The sequence below is a fragment of the Acipenser ruthenus genome, chromosome 6 (genome assembly GCF_902713425.1).
Source record: "Acipenser ruthenus chromosome 6, fAciRut3.2 maternal haplotype, whole genome shotgun sequence".
Taxonomy (NCBI): Eukaryota; Metazoa; Chordata; class Actinopteri; order Acipenseriformes; family Acipenseridae; genus Acipenser; species Acipenser ruthenus.
This window is the reverse complement of record NC_081194.1, coordinates 75,864,061-75,880,138: the sequence shown is the minus strand read 5'-3', so window position 1 is coordinate 75,880,138 and position 16,078 is coordinate 75,864,061. Positions and strand designations below refer to the sequence as shown.

Here is a 16,078-nt window from a genome sequence, read left to right as displayed (position 1 = left end):
AATATATTTTTAAAAAAAGCAGGCTACTCTTTTGATCATTTTAAATATCCAGATTCCAATGGACCTACAATACATTCACAGCATATATAGAAAAAAAACTAGAATGCCATCATTTGCTCCAACTCTTTCAGGCTGGAGATTTTGTAAAAATGGAGTTTATCATCAAGGCAACTTGAACTAATAGTATACTAGTGAACTTGTACGATATTTAAACCATTTTTAAAACAAAAATCTGTGTGGAAAGTGTCACTAAATTTAGAGATTACTAGTTTATTGCCTTTAATTGCTCAACCAATCAATTGCTAGCGCTGTGAAAAAGTCAAGATAGCCTAGATTATAATATCCTCACCAGTATTTCAAGTTTGTAAAACAAATTGTCCCATAGAGACACAGAAACAGGAACGATCCATAAACACCACCAACACACACCTTCCCCACAGGTACATTCCATAAAACGGTGGCAATAGAAGCAGAAAGGTTTTTGGTATGTGAAAAAAAAAAAAAAATCTACTACACAGGGATATTCTTGCTGCAGTACAATTCTTTTATATTTTTATTACTGTTTCCATCTTTTGCATCTTTGTTTGGTGCCCCAAGAGAGATAGCCAGCCAGGCTTACAAACATTCAGTTCCTGTACCAGCATACCCCAACACCAGTAGAATAAACAAATGATAATACAGAGCTATATAGCCCTATCTAGGATAGCACATGAAATAAGGGAGGGAGACTTCAGGGCCGCCATACATAATACTTGCAGGAAACAATTTAGTTGCAAGTAGGAGCAATATTTGTATTATTTAAAAATTTGCTTTTGCACTTCAAAAGATCGGTCTAATAAGTCATTCTAAAATGATTAAGTTACAGATCTCAACTATTCGGTTTAAAATCAAGCAGTTATATTTGTTGAAAATCTTTATTTTTTCTAATGGGGGCCCACTGAATTTGGAAATGAATCAAACTTTCATAGCGCAGTGTGGCCGAGTCCTTGTGTTCAGGTAGATACCTATCTTGAAGCCAAGCCATTCCCCAGTCTGTCTCTCCTTCAGCCTGTCCTTCACTCACTTAAAAAAATAAACAGGTGAAACCTGAGCCCTACAGCGTCTCTCCCGACTAGCTCATTGTGTGTTGGGATTCCTTTTTATAAATACAAGCGATTTGTTTGAGTGCTCATTAAGGAGCAGGGTCATGGAAGTGAAGAGCTGTAAATGGAGTGCTATCGGGGTCACTCCTGGCATGAGCATTGCAAATATATAACTTTGTCTTCGCTGTTCAGTTAAAAGACTGCGTCTCCCATCAGCTGTAGTGCTGTGTCAGGATATTCAACACGACTCTTCACATTGCTGTCCTTTTGGACCTTATCCAGGATGATATTGTTGATTTGGTTCACTGTAGTTGAATGCTACCTACTCTAAATAAGGCATGTGGCAATATATTACATTGTGCCTGATCCCTGAAATTTGAACGGTTGTCATTGTCAAAAAGACAGTGCTATTTTACATTAAGATGGATTAAGGCCAGCACTAGTTCAGTAATTTTTTTTTTTTTTTTTTCTACCCTGTATACTCTCAGGTCAGTTAATAAGTCATTGTATGTGCTCCAGTTCCCCACCAGCAGCAAAATGTAGGGACGTTCCTTCAGTTAAATACAGACATTCATAAATGATCATATTTAAACTTTTATTTTTTGCTATTTCAGATAGTATGAAAAGGGGTAATTAATACTGTGTTAATGCTTTGTAGCAAATAATGGAAAAGCCTCATTGACTAAATATAAAGGTGTTTTTCTATTAGACTACCCTTCAATAATCACTAGGAATAAATCAACCAGTGACCGTAGGGTAGGTAGTAATTCATGATTCAGCATCTTAATATATCAAAAATAAATAGCACTGCATTCTACATAAAGAATGTGCATTTTCTGTGTTGTCAAATTATTTGTGTGCAGTAAATATTTGTAAGAATCTACCAAGGAGAAGAATATATCTGTGGGCCTTTCTGTAGCTCTGACAAATTGCTTACTTGTACAAGGAGGATTGATTTAAACAACTGTGGCATCTCGCTATAGCAATTATCCCTGATCAATGCTCGCTGTCATTTTTAACTCATGTAACAACAACTGTTGAATATAAAAGATTTTGACTTCAAAATTAACAAGTCACTCTAATACAGACTTGGTGTGCAATGCACAATAGGAAACGTGCAGCATTTCTGAGTCCTTACATTAAGCTTCTGGGATGCTTCTTATTAGTCTTGTAGTATTAACAGGTTTTTTTTGTTTCACTAAAACTTTGGCCCATCGTGCTGGTTCTGTGGCCACTTCTACCTATCCTGACTTACCTGTGGAGTTAGACACAATATTTACACAACAGACACTGCAAAGATACCCTTAAAATATTGAAGTACTGTATACTATAGTAAAAGCTTAGCAAACTGTAATAAGCAAAGGCGAGCATGGCAGAGAAGTACAGTATGGTAAACAGCAAAACTCATCAGTAACAGCCACATTACAGGTCAAATTTACCAAACTTTACCAAAGTAATATTTTGGGTGTTATCTTTATTGCTTTATTAGATAGATATCTGATTCTGATTATTTGGTGCCAAGTTCTTATAAGAAAAGTAATCTACAATGTTAGGCAGTAATTCTGAGATAAATGACTCAAAAATAACAATAAAACAATGCAACAGCTGAAGCCTATTGAACCTGCATAAGTCAAAAACATATTGACACTTAAAAAAAAACCTTTTGTTTGTGGTGATTTCTAATGTTATTGATGTTGCCACCCTTTTTTTATTTGGATACAATACATGCAGTATTTATGCAGTATTTATACAGTATTTATGCAGTATTTTTATCTGGATACGATACATGCAGTATTTATGCAGTATGTATGCAGTATTTATGCAGTATTTTTATCTGGATACAATACATGCAGTATTTATGCAGTATTTTTTATCTGGATACAATACATGCAGTATTTATGCAGTATTTATGCAGTATTTTTATCTGGATACAATACATGCAGTATTTATGCAGTATTTATGCAGTATTTTTATCTGGATATGATACATGCAGTATTTATGCAGTATGTATGCAGTATTTTTATCTGGATATGATACATGCAGTATTTATGCAAGCTTTTATTTCTTGATTATTGGTCTTCAGTCATGTGATCCCATTTATTTTCTAACAGTCAGTAAGCCTCTAACCAAGTGTAGCAGCAAGAAAGAAAATAAAAACATTTTTATAATGGAAAGAAACCCCCTTTACCTTCTGTGCCTTGCATATTTGCCACTGACATGTCCGGTGCCATCACAGCCTGGTGTTGGACAACTAGAAAAACAAAAGCAGCCCAACTGAGACCAATACGTTACCGGGATGCGTTCAGTAAATATGCATATTTAACATTAGTTAGGGTTTCAATTGCATGTTTATCCTATCAGTATATTGCAGAAACTCACATTCTAGCTTTTGATTTTCCAGCCGCCTCCTGGTTGTTGCTATTATATAGACATACAGTGCAATACAAAATTGTAAATTTAATTTCCTATTCCTGACACTTGCTCTGAAGGGTGAGAATGACAAATTCGTTTTTCAAACTTTTTTTTTTTTTCAGTAAATTCCCGCCTGACCAAATCTATATAAAGAACAGCTCACCATTAAGACCACTCAGTCTCAGTTCTATTTAATTAAGAGATCCCCATCTTTCATGTCTAATTCTATAAAAAGACCATTTTAACAGTGGAATTCCCCTGTATAAAGTAATGTTTTCTTTTTTGGTTTGACTGAAAAAACACATATTCGCCCTGCAACAACTATAATATACTATTCATACTACCTATACAATACACGGTCATCAGGTTTTGAACATGCATTTTTGAATGATGTGGATGGCATCTTGTTGTTTCAACATGTGTTGATTTTTTTTAGGCAGTGTGGATTGGGTGAAAGATGAGTTCCAAACAGTTCAATTGATCGATTTTGTGAGAGGTCTGCTGGCTCACAGCCACAGCTGCAGCTAGCTTCACCTCTATTGAAAACATCCACATGACCTGAAGCAAATGTTGGTTAATGATCACACTGTTTGTATTGTCTTTGCAAATGGCATTGCTGCATTATAATTAATACACCAAAATAAACGAAATCAGCAGCTAATATTGGTGTGCTACATTTATTTTGAATGTCATAATTACCTCTTTATTGAGTAAATGGCCATTAGAAGCACAAACACGAGGGAATTGTGCAGGATAATAAGACATGTCAATTTGCAAGTTCATCATTAATGGGCAGGTGTTTCTCAAGATATTACATGTGTGGTGTTTACTTGCACTAGGAACTTGGTTGGTATTTGGGATACTTGCTGTGCTTGTTTGTTGCCCAGAAAACTATTTCTATCTAAACTCACCATTCCTCATTTGCAGGATCCTGAGTGGCAGTATAACACACATGGTTGTGTAAGCATTACTATATACAAATCTGCGTACAGCTGTGGCCAAAAGTTTTGTATCACCAAGAAGTTTAGGATTGAGACATAATTAAAGAAAAACAAAAACTTATATGAACATAATTTAGATCTTTTATTTAACATCATGTACTATTAGATTTCAAAATGTCACATTTGTGGCAGTTTTTTGTATATGGAAAACTACAAAGCAGTATGTAATCATTTGATTACATAGCGAGTGGCGTAGCCAGGATTTTCTTTCGGGTGGATGGAGATTTTTTCATGACGGTTAATAACACTGGCTTAGCAAGGATTTGGTCCTGGGGTGGTGGTGGTGGTGGGGGTGTTCGGTCTGTGCTGGTGGTGAATAGCCTGGATTTTGTTTGGGGGGAGGGGGGGGGGAGTGCTGGTGAGGGATCAAGAATATCATGGCTGATATTTTTTATTGTCCCACATAGTTGAATAATTATTATTATTTTATTTTTTTTGGGGTGGGGGGTCAAACCCCTAGCACCACACCCCTAGCCAGTGGCCACTATCCAGGATCAAATTCCCCATTTCCCACATGCGTCCCCCACACAGCACCATCCTGTTCATGTCACAGTACAGCAGGGATGAATAAAAGGTTGGGAATTGGATCTTCTCCCTCTGCCGACAGAACTTGTATTTGATCATTTTTAAATAAGCTTGGTAAATACGAAGCAGGTATTAGAATTTTTGCTATGTAATCTGATCATTTTTAAGTGATCTATTTCATGCTGATGATGTACACACATAAAGACAATTTAACGAGAGTGTTCTGTAACACATAACCTATTATCCTATGCCTTTAAAATTACCAGCATTTTAATAAAATTTTCAATTAAATAAAAAAGTACTGTTTGAGTAATCCATATTTTAATGACCTCCTGTGGCAAAGCGCCCCGTCCCTGTGTGCATTTGTGTTGTATGTTGCGTGTGTAAATGTTGGTGTATAGTCATTGGTACACGGGATATAAACGGGTCTGTGTTTCACGTGTATTTAAAAAGTGTATATTTGTATTTAGGCACGGGATTGCACATCACGCACGTGCATTTAAAATATAATATGTGAACACGGGGTTTCACGTAATGAATTCACGTGCTGGGATTAAAGTGAATAATTAATTAGTAATTGAATCCCAGCACAAACAGTATAAATAGATGCACGTTTAGTCACTCGTGGTTAGGTGTTCGGTGAGTGGAGAACGGGATTGGAGACGGAGGTGAAGTAAAATAATAATAATAATAATAGTAGTAAAAGTAATAGTTAACGTGTTTTCACTCACCGTGTTTGTTCGTCTGTCTGTCCTGCACCGTCTGTTTAGTGTTTAGTCGTTTTGTATGTCTGTTTATTTTGGCGTCAAGTGCCGTGTCCAGCGTTTTTGTGTTTCAAACCTTTTATTTTCTGTGCTGTTTTATTAAATGCTGAGCGAAACCATTCGCTCAGCTCCACCAAACTCCAAGTCTCTGTCTGTTTACTCCCTGCTTCTGGTCTGACGCCACCCACTCCGGCCGTCTTTGTGACACCTCCCTAATAAAAGGATATGTGGATAAAAAGCACCTATGCAGTTTATAATTAATGTGATTGGGGTTTTTTTTGAGGTAGGCTGAATGGTGCTTTCTTTGTATTCTAGCAAATTAAACTTTCCTCTCATATTAAATAAATAAAATAAGAACATCAAGGGCAATCTGTGTTCTTTTATGGAGATATACAGAGTGTTTCCAAGTTTTATGGAAGTTAACATTGGCACTGAGCATTGTGCTGTTCCCCATTCATGTTTAACCCTTAGCACTGATAACCAACATTTGATATTGTCAGCAGGCAAATCTATCTGGCTTTTGACAGCTATACTTACTTAATTAGGTCTCTGCAATGTAATCTGTCACAAACATACTGTATTTTCTTGTTGTAATTCAATGTATGGAAGGTGAAGCTGATTATTATAGTAGAGGTGTTAGAGTAATGTTGCTTTTCTTTAACATGTTATCTAAGTTCCTTATATCTTCATAATATGTTCATCAGTGTATTATTTATGTACATATAAATTGTGATTCCACCTTACAAAAAATATGAGACAGAAACAAAAAAAGAGAAAAGGAATGTCAAATCCATTTTTAGCAAAGTCTCCAGAGAGCTCATTTCATCTGTGCAGCAGGGTACAGATAAAACACCAAAGTAACTGAAAGTGCATTACAGCCATTAACAGTCATGAATTTCCTTTACAGCTAATGGGGATGCAAGTTCTACTCACACTAACCTGAACAGCTCTTGTATTACTGGTTCCACGGGTACTGTGAAGAGAAATGGAAAACATATAGATATAGATATTATTAAAAAAAAAGGTAATGCAACTGCCAGTGCAATACTTTTCCTTCTTTTATTGTCTGTTAAAAACAATTAAGAATTCCAGTGTAAGATAGAGTGGGTCAGAGCGGGACGTGCACAGAGACTGTGGAGCATGAAGGTCACCCTGCGCAGAGCCGGGAGTGATTTACTAAAGCAGGAGACGTACCTCGGATACCTTTGGAGCGTGTGCGATGGCGCTTCTCGTCTGCATCCGCCTCCATCTGGGAATAGATTAGCAGGCAGTCAGTGTTCTTATCCTGCATGACCAGACTATCAATGTACATGATGATACCGTGCCTCACACAGCGTACAGCATCCTACCTGCTACTCACTCACAAAGCCACTTAAATATGAACCAAACGAAGTAAATACAGAGCCACCCTTAAATAATTACTGAAGGGGCAGGTTTATTCACTTCCAAAAGTGTAATCCCAGAAGATTTCAATGTGAAACGTGCCAAGTCTGATGTTACATTTCATTGTACCCTAATAAAAGATCATTTTTAATAACTTCATGTTTAGCTTATTTCTGCAGTATTTGGTGTCATTTATACAAAATTATTTTTGCATTTTATTACCTTTACAAAAGTTTCCCACAGTAAAAACATGTTAAAACTGCAAAAGTGCTGTGAAAAAAAAAAAAAAACGTTGGTATAAGGGTAAACCTAGAATTATTTTTTTTTATTTGCCACAGAAACATCTGCTCATTGTCTTGTCGTGACATTGTAACATTCTGTTAATATAAAAAAGCAACTGCAAAATGTGTGCAGCATAACAATTTCAGCATAATAAAACAGCTATTAGCTCTAACATGTTTTTTTTTTTTTTTTTAACATATTCACTGCAGTTTAGCCTGTTTCAAGTGGCTGTACATATTTCACACTATATAGAACAATACATCCACACAAATCACCCATGAACACCTACCACCATTACACTGTAGAAATGGGGTGGACCATAAAACAGAGGCTAACAATTTCTTTGAGGTAGATAAAGAAAAGATAAGATTATGTTTCTAAAATCTAATCAATGACTTAAAATCTTATGAAGCTGAACAAGGAGTGCACTACTGACTAGGTGGTATTGGTCATGCACTGACAGATCAGACAGATGCCTGCACACAAAACAGAGGGTACTCTGTAACTAGATGCTTTTTAACATGATATGTCCTTTATGATGGGATGCCCCCAACCTATTTGTAGGGTTAGGGGAATTTAACACATTTACCTCATCTAGGCTATTGTGTTCAGTAGTCCCCTCCACTATATCCCCACTGTGGGGTATATATAATAAGGGACGTACTGCACGCAGGCAATACAAATGTGCATTATAAATACCATATGGGAGATACTGAAATTGAAGAAGGAATCTATGAAAAAGATCTAGGAGTTTATGTTGACTCAGAAATGTCTTCATCTAGGCAATGTGGGGAAGCTATAAAAAATTCCAACAAAATGCTTGGATACATAGTGAAAAGTGTTGAATTCAAATCAAGGGAAGTAATGTTAAAACTTTACAATGCATTAGTAAGACCTCATCTAGAATATTGTGTTCAGTTCTGGTCACCTCGCTACAAAAAGGATATTGCTGCTCTAGAAAGAGTGCAAAGAACAGTGACCAGAATTATCCCGGGTTTAAAAGGCATGTCGTATGCAGACAGGCTAAAATAACTGAATCTGTTCAGTCTTGAACAAAGAAAACTATGCAGCAATCTGATTCAAGCTTTCAAAACAATGTTGACCCAGGGGGACTTTTTTGACCTGAAAAAAGAAACAAGGACCAGGGGTCACAAATGGAAATTAGAAAAAGGGGCATTCAAAACAGAAAATATGAGGCACTTTTTTACACAGAGAATTGTTGGAGTCTGGAACCAACTCCCCTGTAATGTTGTTGAAGCTGACACCCTGGGATGCTTCAAGAAGCTGCTTGATGAGATTCTGGGAACAATAAGCTACTAACGACCAAACGAGCAAGATGGGATGAATGGCCTCCTCTCGTTTGTAAACTTTCTTATGTTCTTAATTAAACAGACAAATATAATGTTCATAGCTCTCTAATCCGATATTGACCAAGCACAACTCTACTTAGCTTCTGACATCTGATTATATTCTCTTTGTCGTTTATTTAGTAATGATGGGCCAAAAAATGCCCCCTCAATGGAAAACACGAGTGGGATTAACAATGAAGGGTTAAAGGGTGGCGGTTTAGATCTTTAAAATCGGCCGCATGGTGCAGTGGTTTCACTAATTAAATCTGCATGCTATTGCACCTGAAATGATTCTAACACAGTTCTGAAGCCTTGCCTCCATTGAATGCATCAGCAGCATTTGGTTCAGAACTTGCACTATTTCAGAAACTCCCAAGCTCTTTCTCACTCAATTCATTAGTGGAAAGATTATTCCAAATACCTTATTACCTATTTAAAAAAAAATGAAGTGATGTATAGTATAATATAATTGTAATGTGTAATCAAACATTTAAGATTGATATGTATGGTAAGTTTTTTTTTCAACATCAACATTTTTAACTTCCCCCTTTCTCAGAAATGGAGGATGTACATTGTTGCTAGTAAACGAATAATTAAGGGGTTGATTTGATTAACCAATACTTTGACGAGATACGCTGCAGATTAATTCAATTACCTCCTATTTTATGGGGTTGTTCCCCGGTGCTGTAAAATGCTCTAAAGAAATACAGCTGTGGCATATCCTAGGGGGTTACTGCCTGATCAATTCAACCCCTTAGTTAATAAAATAGTTAGGTCAACAGCTGACACAATCTAACAATGACTAACTGTCCTGTGTTTACCTAAAACACTTCTATGAGGCACCTATGAACTCCATCCTGAATCTGCTCTGAACATCATCTTGCACTGTATGTCAACTCAAAGACCACAGAGAAGACTTGAGATCTCAGTCTAGCTGGTCGTGTAAATGTATGAATTAGGGGCTGAGGGACTTGACTACTGCCCAAGCAAAGTGCAACACAGCACCTGAAGCATAGCAAAAGATGCATATCAACAGGCCCAATGCATTAGGCTCCAAACTTGGGAGACTGTCCAACTTACACACATACATCCAGACATATATACATACATACATAGATACACACTAAAGAGTATCCCAAACAAACTTCAACCCAATTAGATAAGTGCTTCTCTAGATGAATGTAAAAGTCTGTGTAACTGTGGTATACATACTGTACAATCCCCATCCCCCCCCCCCCACCCCCACTATATCCACACTGTGGTGTATAGATAAAAAGGGAAAAAAACAGTGTTATAAGGGTTAAAAATAATAAAACAATGGAGCATTCAGGCAAAGCCTTGAATATTTATACCTCAGCAGAAATGGGTTTCCATGGCAATCTGTATAAATCCTACGTCAGGAAAAACTAACAATGTATCAATCTCGCACCGTGGAGGCATGCCTCCTGATGGTTGATACAGACAGTGACATTTGATGTAAAGAGGAAAATAGGGACATATAATAAAACACTATATTGAAGTCAGCATCAAAACCTGACGTCCGTTTCACATTTAGGATATACATCTTATTTTGCTCACAATCTCTACTTTTTGCTGTCCGGTTACATTTTAAATTAAGATACTGCTTTTCTTGTATGTTGTGTATGCATTTTCTCTGTTTCTGTTACATTTTAGGGGCACACTATAAATTACAAACACCATCTCCATGATATATACAGTATATAGATATAATAATAATAATAATAATAATAATAATAAAAAACATAGCATACATAATAGAGATACTGTCAACCCAAAAAAGGAGTATTATTATAAATACAATATAAAGTGTATGATTATCTCAAACATTGATCCGTTTTGATGCATTTCCTCTCCTAACATTTCAGTTCTAAAGCAGAGAATAAACAGAAATAATATGCCCGATTTTTTTTAATTGCTATAAAAAAAATCTAATCAAGTTAATTGCAGTAACATGTTTTAGAGTAAGTCATAGTAACGCACAGCATCACATGGTAAAAATCATGGTTAAAAATGGTAAATCATCAACAGTAGATAATGATAAAAATTTACTTTCAGAGAAGGATTGGCATTTTCTGGGCAGAATCAAAGGCAAACAATCACAAATCATTTCATAATTGTAAGAATAGTAATTGACTTGTCTCATATGCCCCACTGATTTACAATGTTAGTGTTGGGAGGATAACTCATAAATCGCAGTTAGGCGCAGGGTCAACCCAACACAGCACTCAGGTAATGCACTACAATCTAAACATATGCTAGACCTTAAACACGCCAGCTACCACTTCAGCTTCATGCATACTACATCTGAATACCAGTAAGCCTCATTAAAACCTGCCTTAATGTCCTTTGTATTGATCTAACCATCCAGATGGTTATATAAAATCAGAATTTAAAAGATGCTTAATATTTAGCTGTTGTAATTGGGTCCAATGGCCCAGCATCCAATACTACTGCCTAAAAGGCTCCATCAGTTTATCCAATGTGCTGCATTTTAAATTTTAAACAGAACACCTTTGGATGATAACACGGATACACCAGAGAGATCACATTGTTTTTTTGTGTGTTTTTTGGCATGTATTAGGCCTTCCCTAGAAGCTAGAAGCGTACTATTTTCGTTATTAGTATTGTCACTAATATATATATATATATATATATATATATATATATATATATATATATATATATATATATATATATACAGCTCTGGAAAAAATTAAGAGACCACTGCAAAATTATCAGTTTCTCTGTTTTTACTATTTATAGGTATGTGTTTGGGTAAAATGAACATTTTTGTTTTATTCTATAAACTACTGACAACATTTCTCCCAAATTCCAAATAAAAATATTGTCATTTAGAGCATTTATTTGCAGAAAATGACAACTGGTCAAAATAACAAAAAAGATGCAGTGTTGTCAGACCTCGAATAATGCAAAGAAAATAAGTTCATATTCATTTTTAAACAACACAATACTAATGTTTTAACTTAGGAAGAGTTCAGAGATCAATATTTGGTGGAATAACCCTGATTTTCAAGCACAGCTTTCATGCGTCTTGGCAAGCTCTCCACCAGTCTTTCACATTGATGTTGGGTGACTTTATGCCACTCCTGGCGCAAAAATTCAAGCAGCTCGGCTTTGTTTGATGGCTTGTGACCATCCATCTTCCTCTTGATCACATTCCAGAGGTTTTCAGTGGGGTTCAGGTCTGGAGATTGGGCTGGCCATGACAGGGTCTTGATCTGGTGGTCCTCCATCCACACCTTGATTGACCTGGCTGTGTGGCATGGAGCATTGTCCTGCTGGAAAAACCAATCCTCAGAGTTGGGGAACATTGTCAGAGCAGAAGGAAGCAAGTTTTCTTCCAGGACAACCTTGTATTCTTCTCATAGATAGTAAGCAATTTTTTAAATATATAATTGTTCCAATTGAATAAAAAAACAAAACAACTAAACCCCCTACAAGAAGATATCTTCAGCCAGCTTTCGGATAGCGCTTAGAGTGACCGGCAAAGCTCTAAGTTCCTCTCAGTTTAAGTTTTCACCATCCAAGCTGACGACGCGGTAAACAGACAACCCTTTTGTTTTATCCCCTGCTGTGTTGGCACTGAACTCTGCTGGAAAAAAAAGGGACGTGAATGACTGCTGTGCTGTAAGTAGTTCATTTTGGGCTGTCTGTCGAGACTGTACTATAAAATAACATTTGCTTAATAAGGTGGGTGTACATCAGTTTGTATTACATGCTGGATTGAGGTTGCAGTCTCTTCGGGGGTGTCATGTACATAGGCAGAGTTGCGCGTTTCTTTATTTTTTGAGCAGGGGTAGAAAAAAAATAACTTTACATTTCTTTATTGAGAGCGCCGTTTATTCGAGGGCGGCGTCTATTAAAAAGCTGATATCTGAGTGAGGCATTAATTTGAAGTAATACAAAATGGAGGACAATTGTGAACGCATTAAAAGTTGTTCTTTGTATCTAAAATTTTGTATTTCAATGGTTCCAATTTTTCAATGGTTCCAAGCAGATAACATCAGTTTATATGTGCCAGTTTTATGATTTCAAGACAAACAAAATCCAGTCAGCTAGCAGTGCTGTTGTGTCATTTATTGCAAAAATTGGAATTACAGCACTTAAAATCTCTCAATAATACAATTACTATTTTCTAAAATGGTCTAAAAGTTTACCCAGCTAGTACAAAAAATAATATCACTCAAGGGTGCATCTGTAGCCATGGTTTTCTGCCTGTCTGATGTACAAAAGGAACATTAGGCAATCATTACAGTTTCTTGAAAGTGTGCATTTATGCTGTTTTCTAAAAAAAATATCTTGGGCTGATAAGATGCTTTAGTCCGAACCCAAAAGATTGGCACCACTCCTACTACAATAGCATGGCATTCACAGGTGTAAATACTGATTATAAAATAACACAAGTTTAAAAAAATACAAAAACAAAATTACTTTAGATAAAAGATCAAGACAAATTCATTGAGATAAAGCATTTAATGCTGATAGCCATTTTTAAACCACACAAGGCAACTTTTTGGAAGAGCAAGCTCTTGTCTGCAACTCTTAAATATTTGTACAGAATGATTATCGTATAGAAAACGAGTTATACTCTAGTATCCATCAAACATGCACACTCCATCAAATTAGGTGCTGAACCAGTATCAAACTAACCCTAACATCAGGTTACAAATACAGTCCAAATAACAAATGTGCCGGCCATAAAACATTGTACACATAATGTTTCCATGAGTACCCATCTGACAGTGCTGGCCTAACTAGCAAAAGCATGTACTCATCACTAATTTAGAAAGCTGAAATTAGGTCACAGCATCAGCCTCGTGTCGCTTGGAATACCTCACGGTTTCTAATAGTAATACAGCAATGCTGCTTCCCATGCATCAACCAGCTCATTGTCTGTAAAAAACACTTTAGTCAGCCTTTCGCTTTTACTGCCCTCCAACAAGTATTGGGACAGAAGTAAGGTACAGATGCTCTAATAATTTTTGGGAGGGGTTGTGCCCACTGGAATGGGCAGCTCAAATGTGTCTGTATTTTAAAAAAGAGCTAGATCAATATCACAACTACAAGTTAAACTTCCTATTATTTTTTACCTGCATATTTGGGATATCGTAGTGAAAGCGTGGATTTAGGTGTGCCCACACTCTAATTTGTACCTGTCTGATACCATGAGGAAAAAATAAACTGCAAATAGCATATATGAAGAGCATCCTGCACTTGATCTCTGAGCTTTCCCCTGTGCTTTCATTTCAGATTTAGATTTCATCCATCAGCTGGTTATTCACTATTACTGTTGCTGTCAGAGCGGGTGTTGTATCTGTCATTTTAATGTACAGTTTAATGCATGCATGCAATGTGCATGGCTCTGTGGGGACTTTCAGTCTCTCAGGACAAGAAGTTGCTGCATTTGAAGTAGTCCATCTAAGATACATTTTAAATACATATGTTTTATTTTATGGTTATGCTGGGATCAGATGGCATACTCCTTACATACATACTACTAAATAGGTCTGCATCTTAAAAATATCAGCTGCAAGAAAATGTGGCTATGTGCTGTATTTTTGCCAGATACAAATTTCCTCAGTCCGTTTATTACAGACTTCCATAATTCAGCCTTCTATGCTGTCTAAGCAAGTCTTTTTTGTTTACAATTTGTTTGCTTGCATTTCCCAAAGCCCCTTTCTTTCCTTGCAACCTGCTCAGTCTATGATGCTAACAACTAATAACTATTTTAATTAGTAGCTGGGTTACATTTTCAAGCTTGGATTTTATACAGTTTAAGAAGAAGAAAAGTCCTTGCATTTTCAGTTTTTGCTATACTGATTATTTTCTATGAAAATATTGAACAACCTTTTCTTTAATATAAAACACTGGCGTTTTTAAACCTATATATACTTTATCTACAGTAATCCGTCGCGTATCCACCTGTCACATATCCGTCCTGACCGTTGATCAAGCTCTTCAGCAACGTTAGTTTATTATTGAACAGAGACGATTAGTTCAGAGATTGTAGATCCTATAGTTTTTGTACACTGTGTTGTATGTGCTCCATGCGCTACCATTGCTGGTAGTGTCACGTGAGCTGTTCAGTGTGTTGATATGTAAATAAATCCTGTTCGCCTGCGGGGTGTATCAACTTCAACCTCCATCTCGATCTCCTGCCTGTCACTCAGCGGCAAATGCACGCTCCCACACAGCACACGGCTACCCTGTCACAAGCATTAATACCCTGTATCTTTCTAAACAAGAGATTTAGGGTAGCTCCCTAATAAAAGCTGAATCTCAAAACAATAACTGTCTGAATACTGTAATTGTTACAGCTGTGTATAATGGTATTTAAAACAAGATTCATTTATCTGCCTTTTTACATATCTGCCCTTACAGTCGGATACATGACAGATTACTGTATACACTGTATACGAAAACATACTTTAATCATAAGGCATTTATAGTATTTAGCCCTTCTTTTTCAGCATTCCAAACCAGTTTTCATTTCGATTGTGCATGGATGCGCTTTGTGACATCTTTAATTTTTAAAAGAATGTTGTGAACAAAAGGTTCATATGGCAATGAACAAGTCATACTGCTACTCCTGTATGAGACTACTGCCACCAAAACTGCATATGCATGATCTAATTTAACTGCAAGTAGCTATTTATGCCATGAATCATCCAGTGACAGTGAATGTAACTAGAACTCTTCTTTAGTGCATTTGAATACTTGTGAAGGGATAGGCAGATAAAATCAAAGTGGTTGCCAGGGACAGAAAATGGGAAAGGCACTAGAGAAAATGAACTGCTGTCAACAGTCCCTAGAGAGAGCTATATTTAGGTAAGTTGCACCTGAAATCATTTGAGGGTGTAATTACTCTTTGGTCCAGACTTTTTTTTCATCTCAGCCTGCAACAGAAATGGATACTCCACAATAAATGGGTTATCAATTATCTTCCAAAATAATAAAAAGATATATATATCTTGAGCAAAATAGGCTTTATGGGTGTGATTCGGCAAATATTTGCAAAAATATTTATGGCTTAACAGTATTTTGTTTAAATAAACTAAACAACATAAATAAACTAAACAACATAAACAGAAAAAGGTTTTGACGTTCATACCATAAGTTTTTTCTTTCTTTTGTAGTATGTTTTGTAATTCATTTTCTGTTAAGTCACAGAATCGCTGTTCAGCAGATTTTTTCATTCAGCCATTTTATCTTGTTGTTGGAGTTGAGGTGGAGGGCAT

The 16,078-nt window shown here is 36.3% G+C and overlaps 1 protein-coding gene across 10 annotated transcripts in view; it reads right to left on the bottom strand.

Annotated features, from left to right (window-relative positions):
• LOC117411410 (myelin transcription factor 1-like protein) overlaps positions 1-16,078 on the bottom strand; it is a 104,514-nt gene that overhangs the window by 58,992 nt on the left and 29,444 nt on the right. For all 10 annotated transcript variants that reach the window (XM_059025819.1, XM_034018902.3, XM_034018903.3 and 7 more), the window contains 3 exons: positions 6,979-7,033; positions 6,724-6,757; positions 3,271-3,333 (listed from right to left, as the gene is read on the bottom strand). In XM_059025819.1, coding sequence (XP_058881802.1) covers positions 3,271-3,333; positions 6,724-6,757; positions 6,979-7,033 — 152 coding nt within the window. The remainder of the gene's footprint in view (positions 1-3,270; positions 3,334-6,723; positions 6,758-6,978; positions 7,034-16,078) is intronic.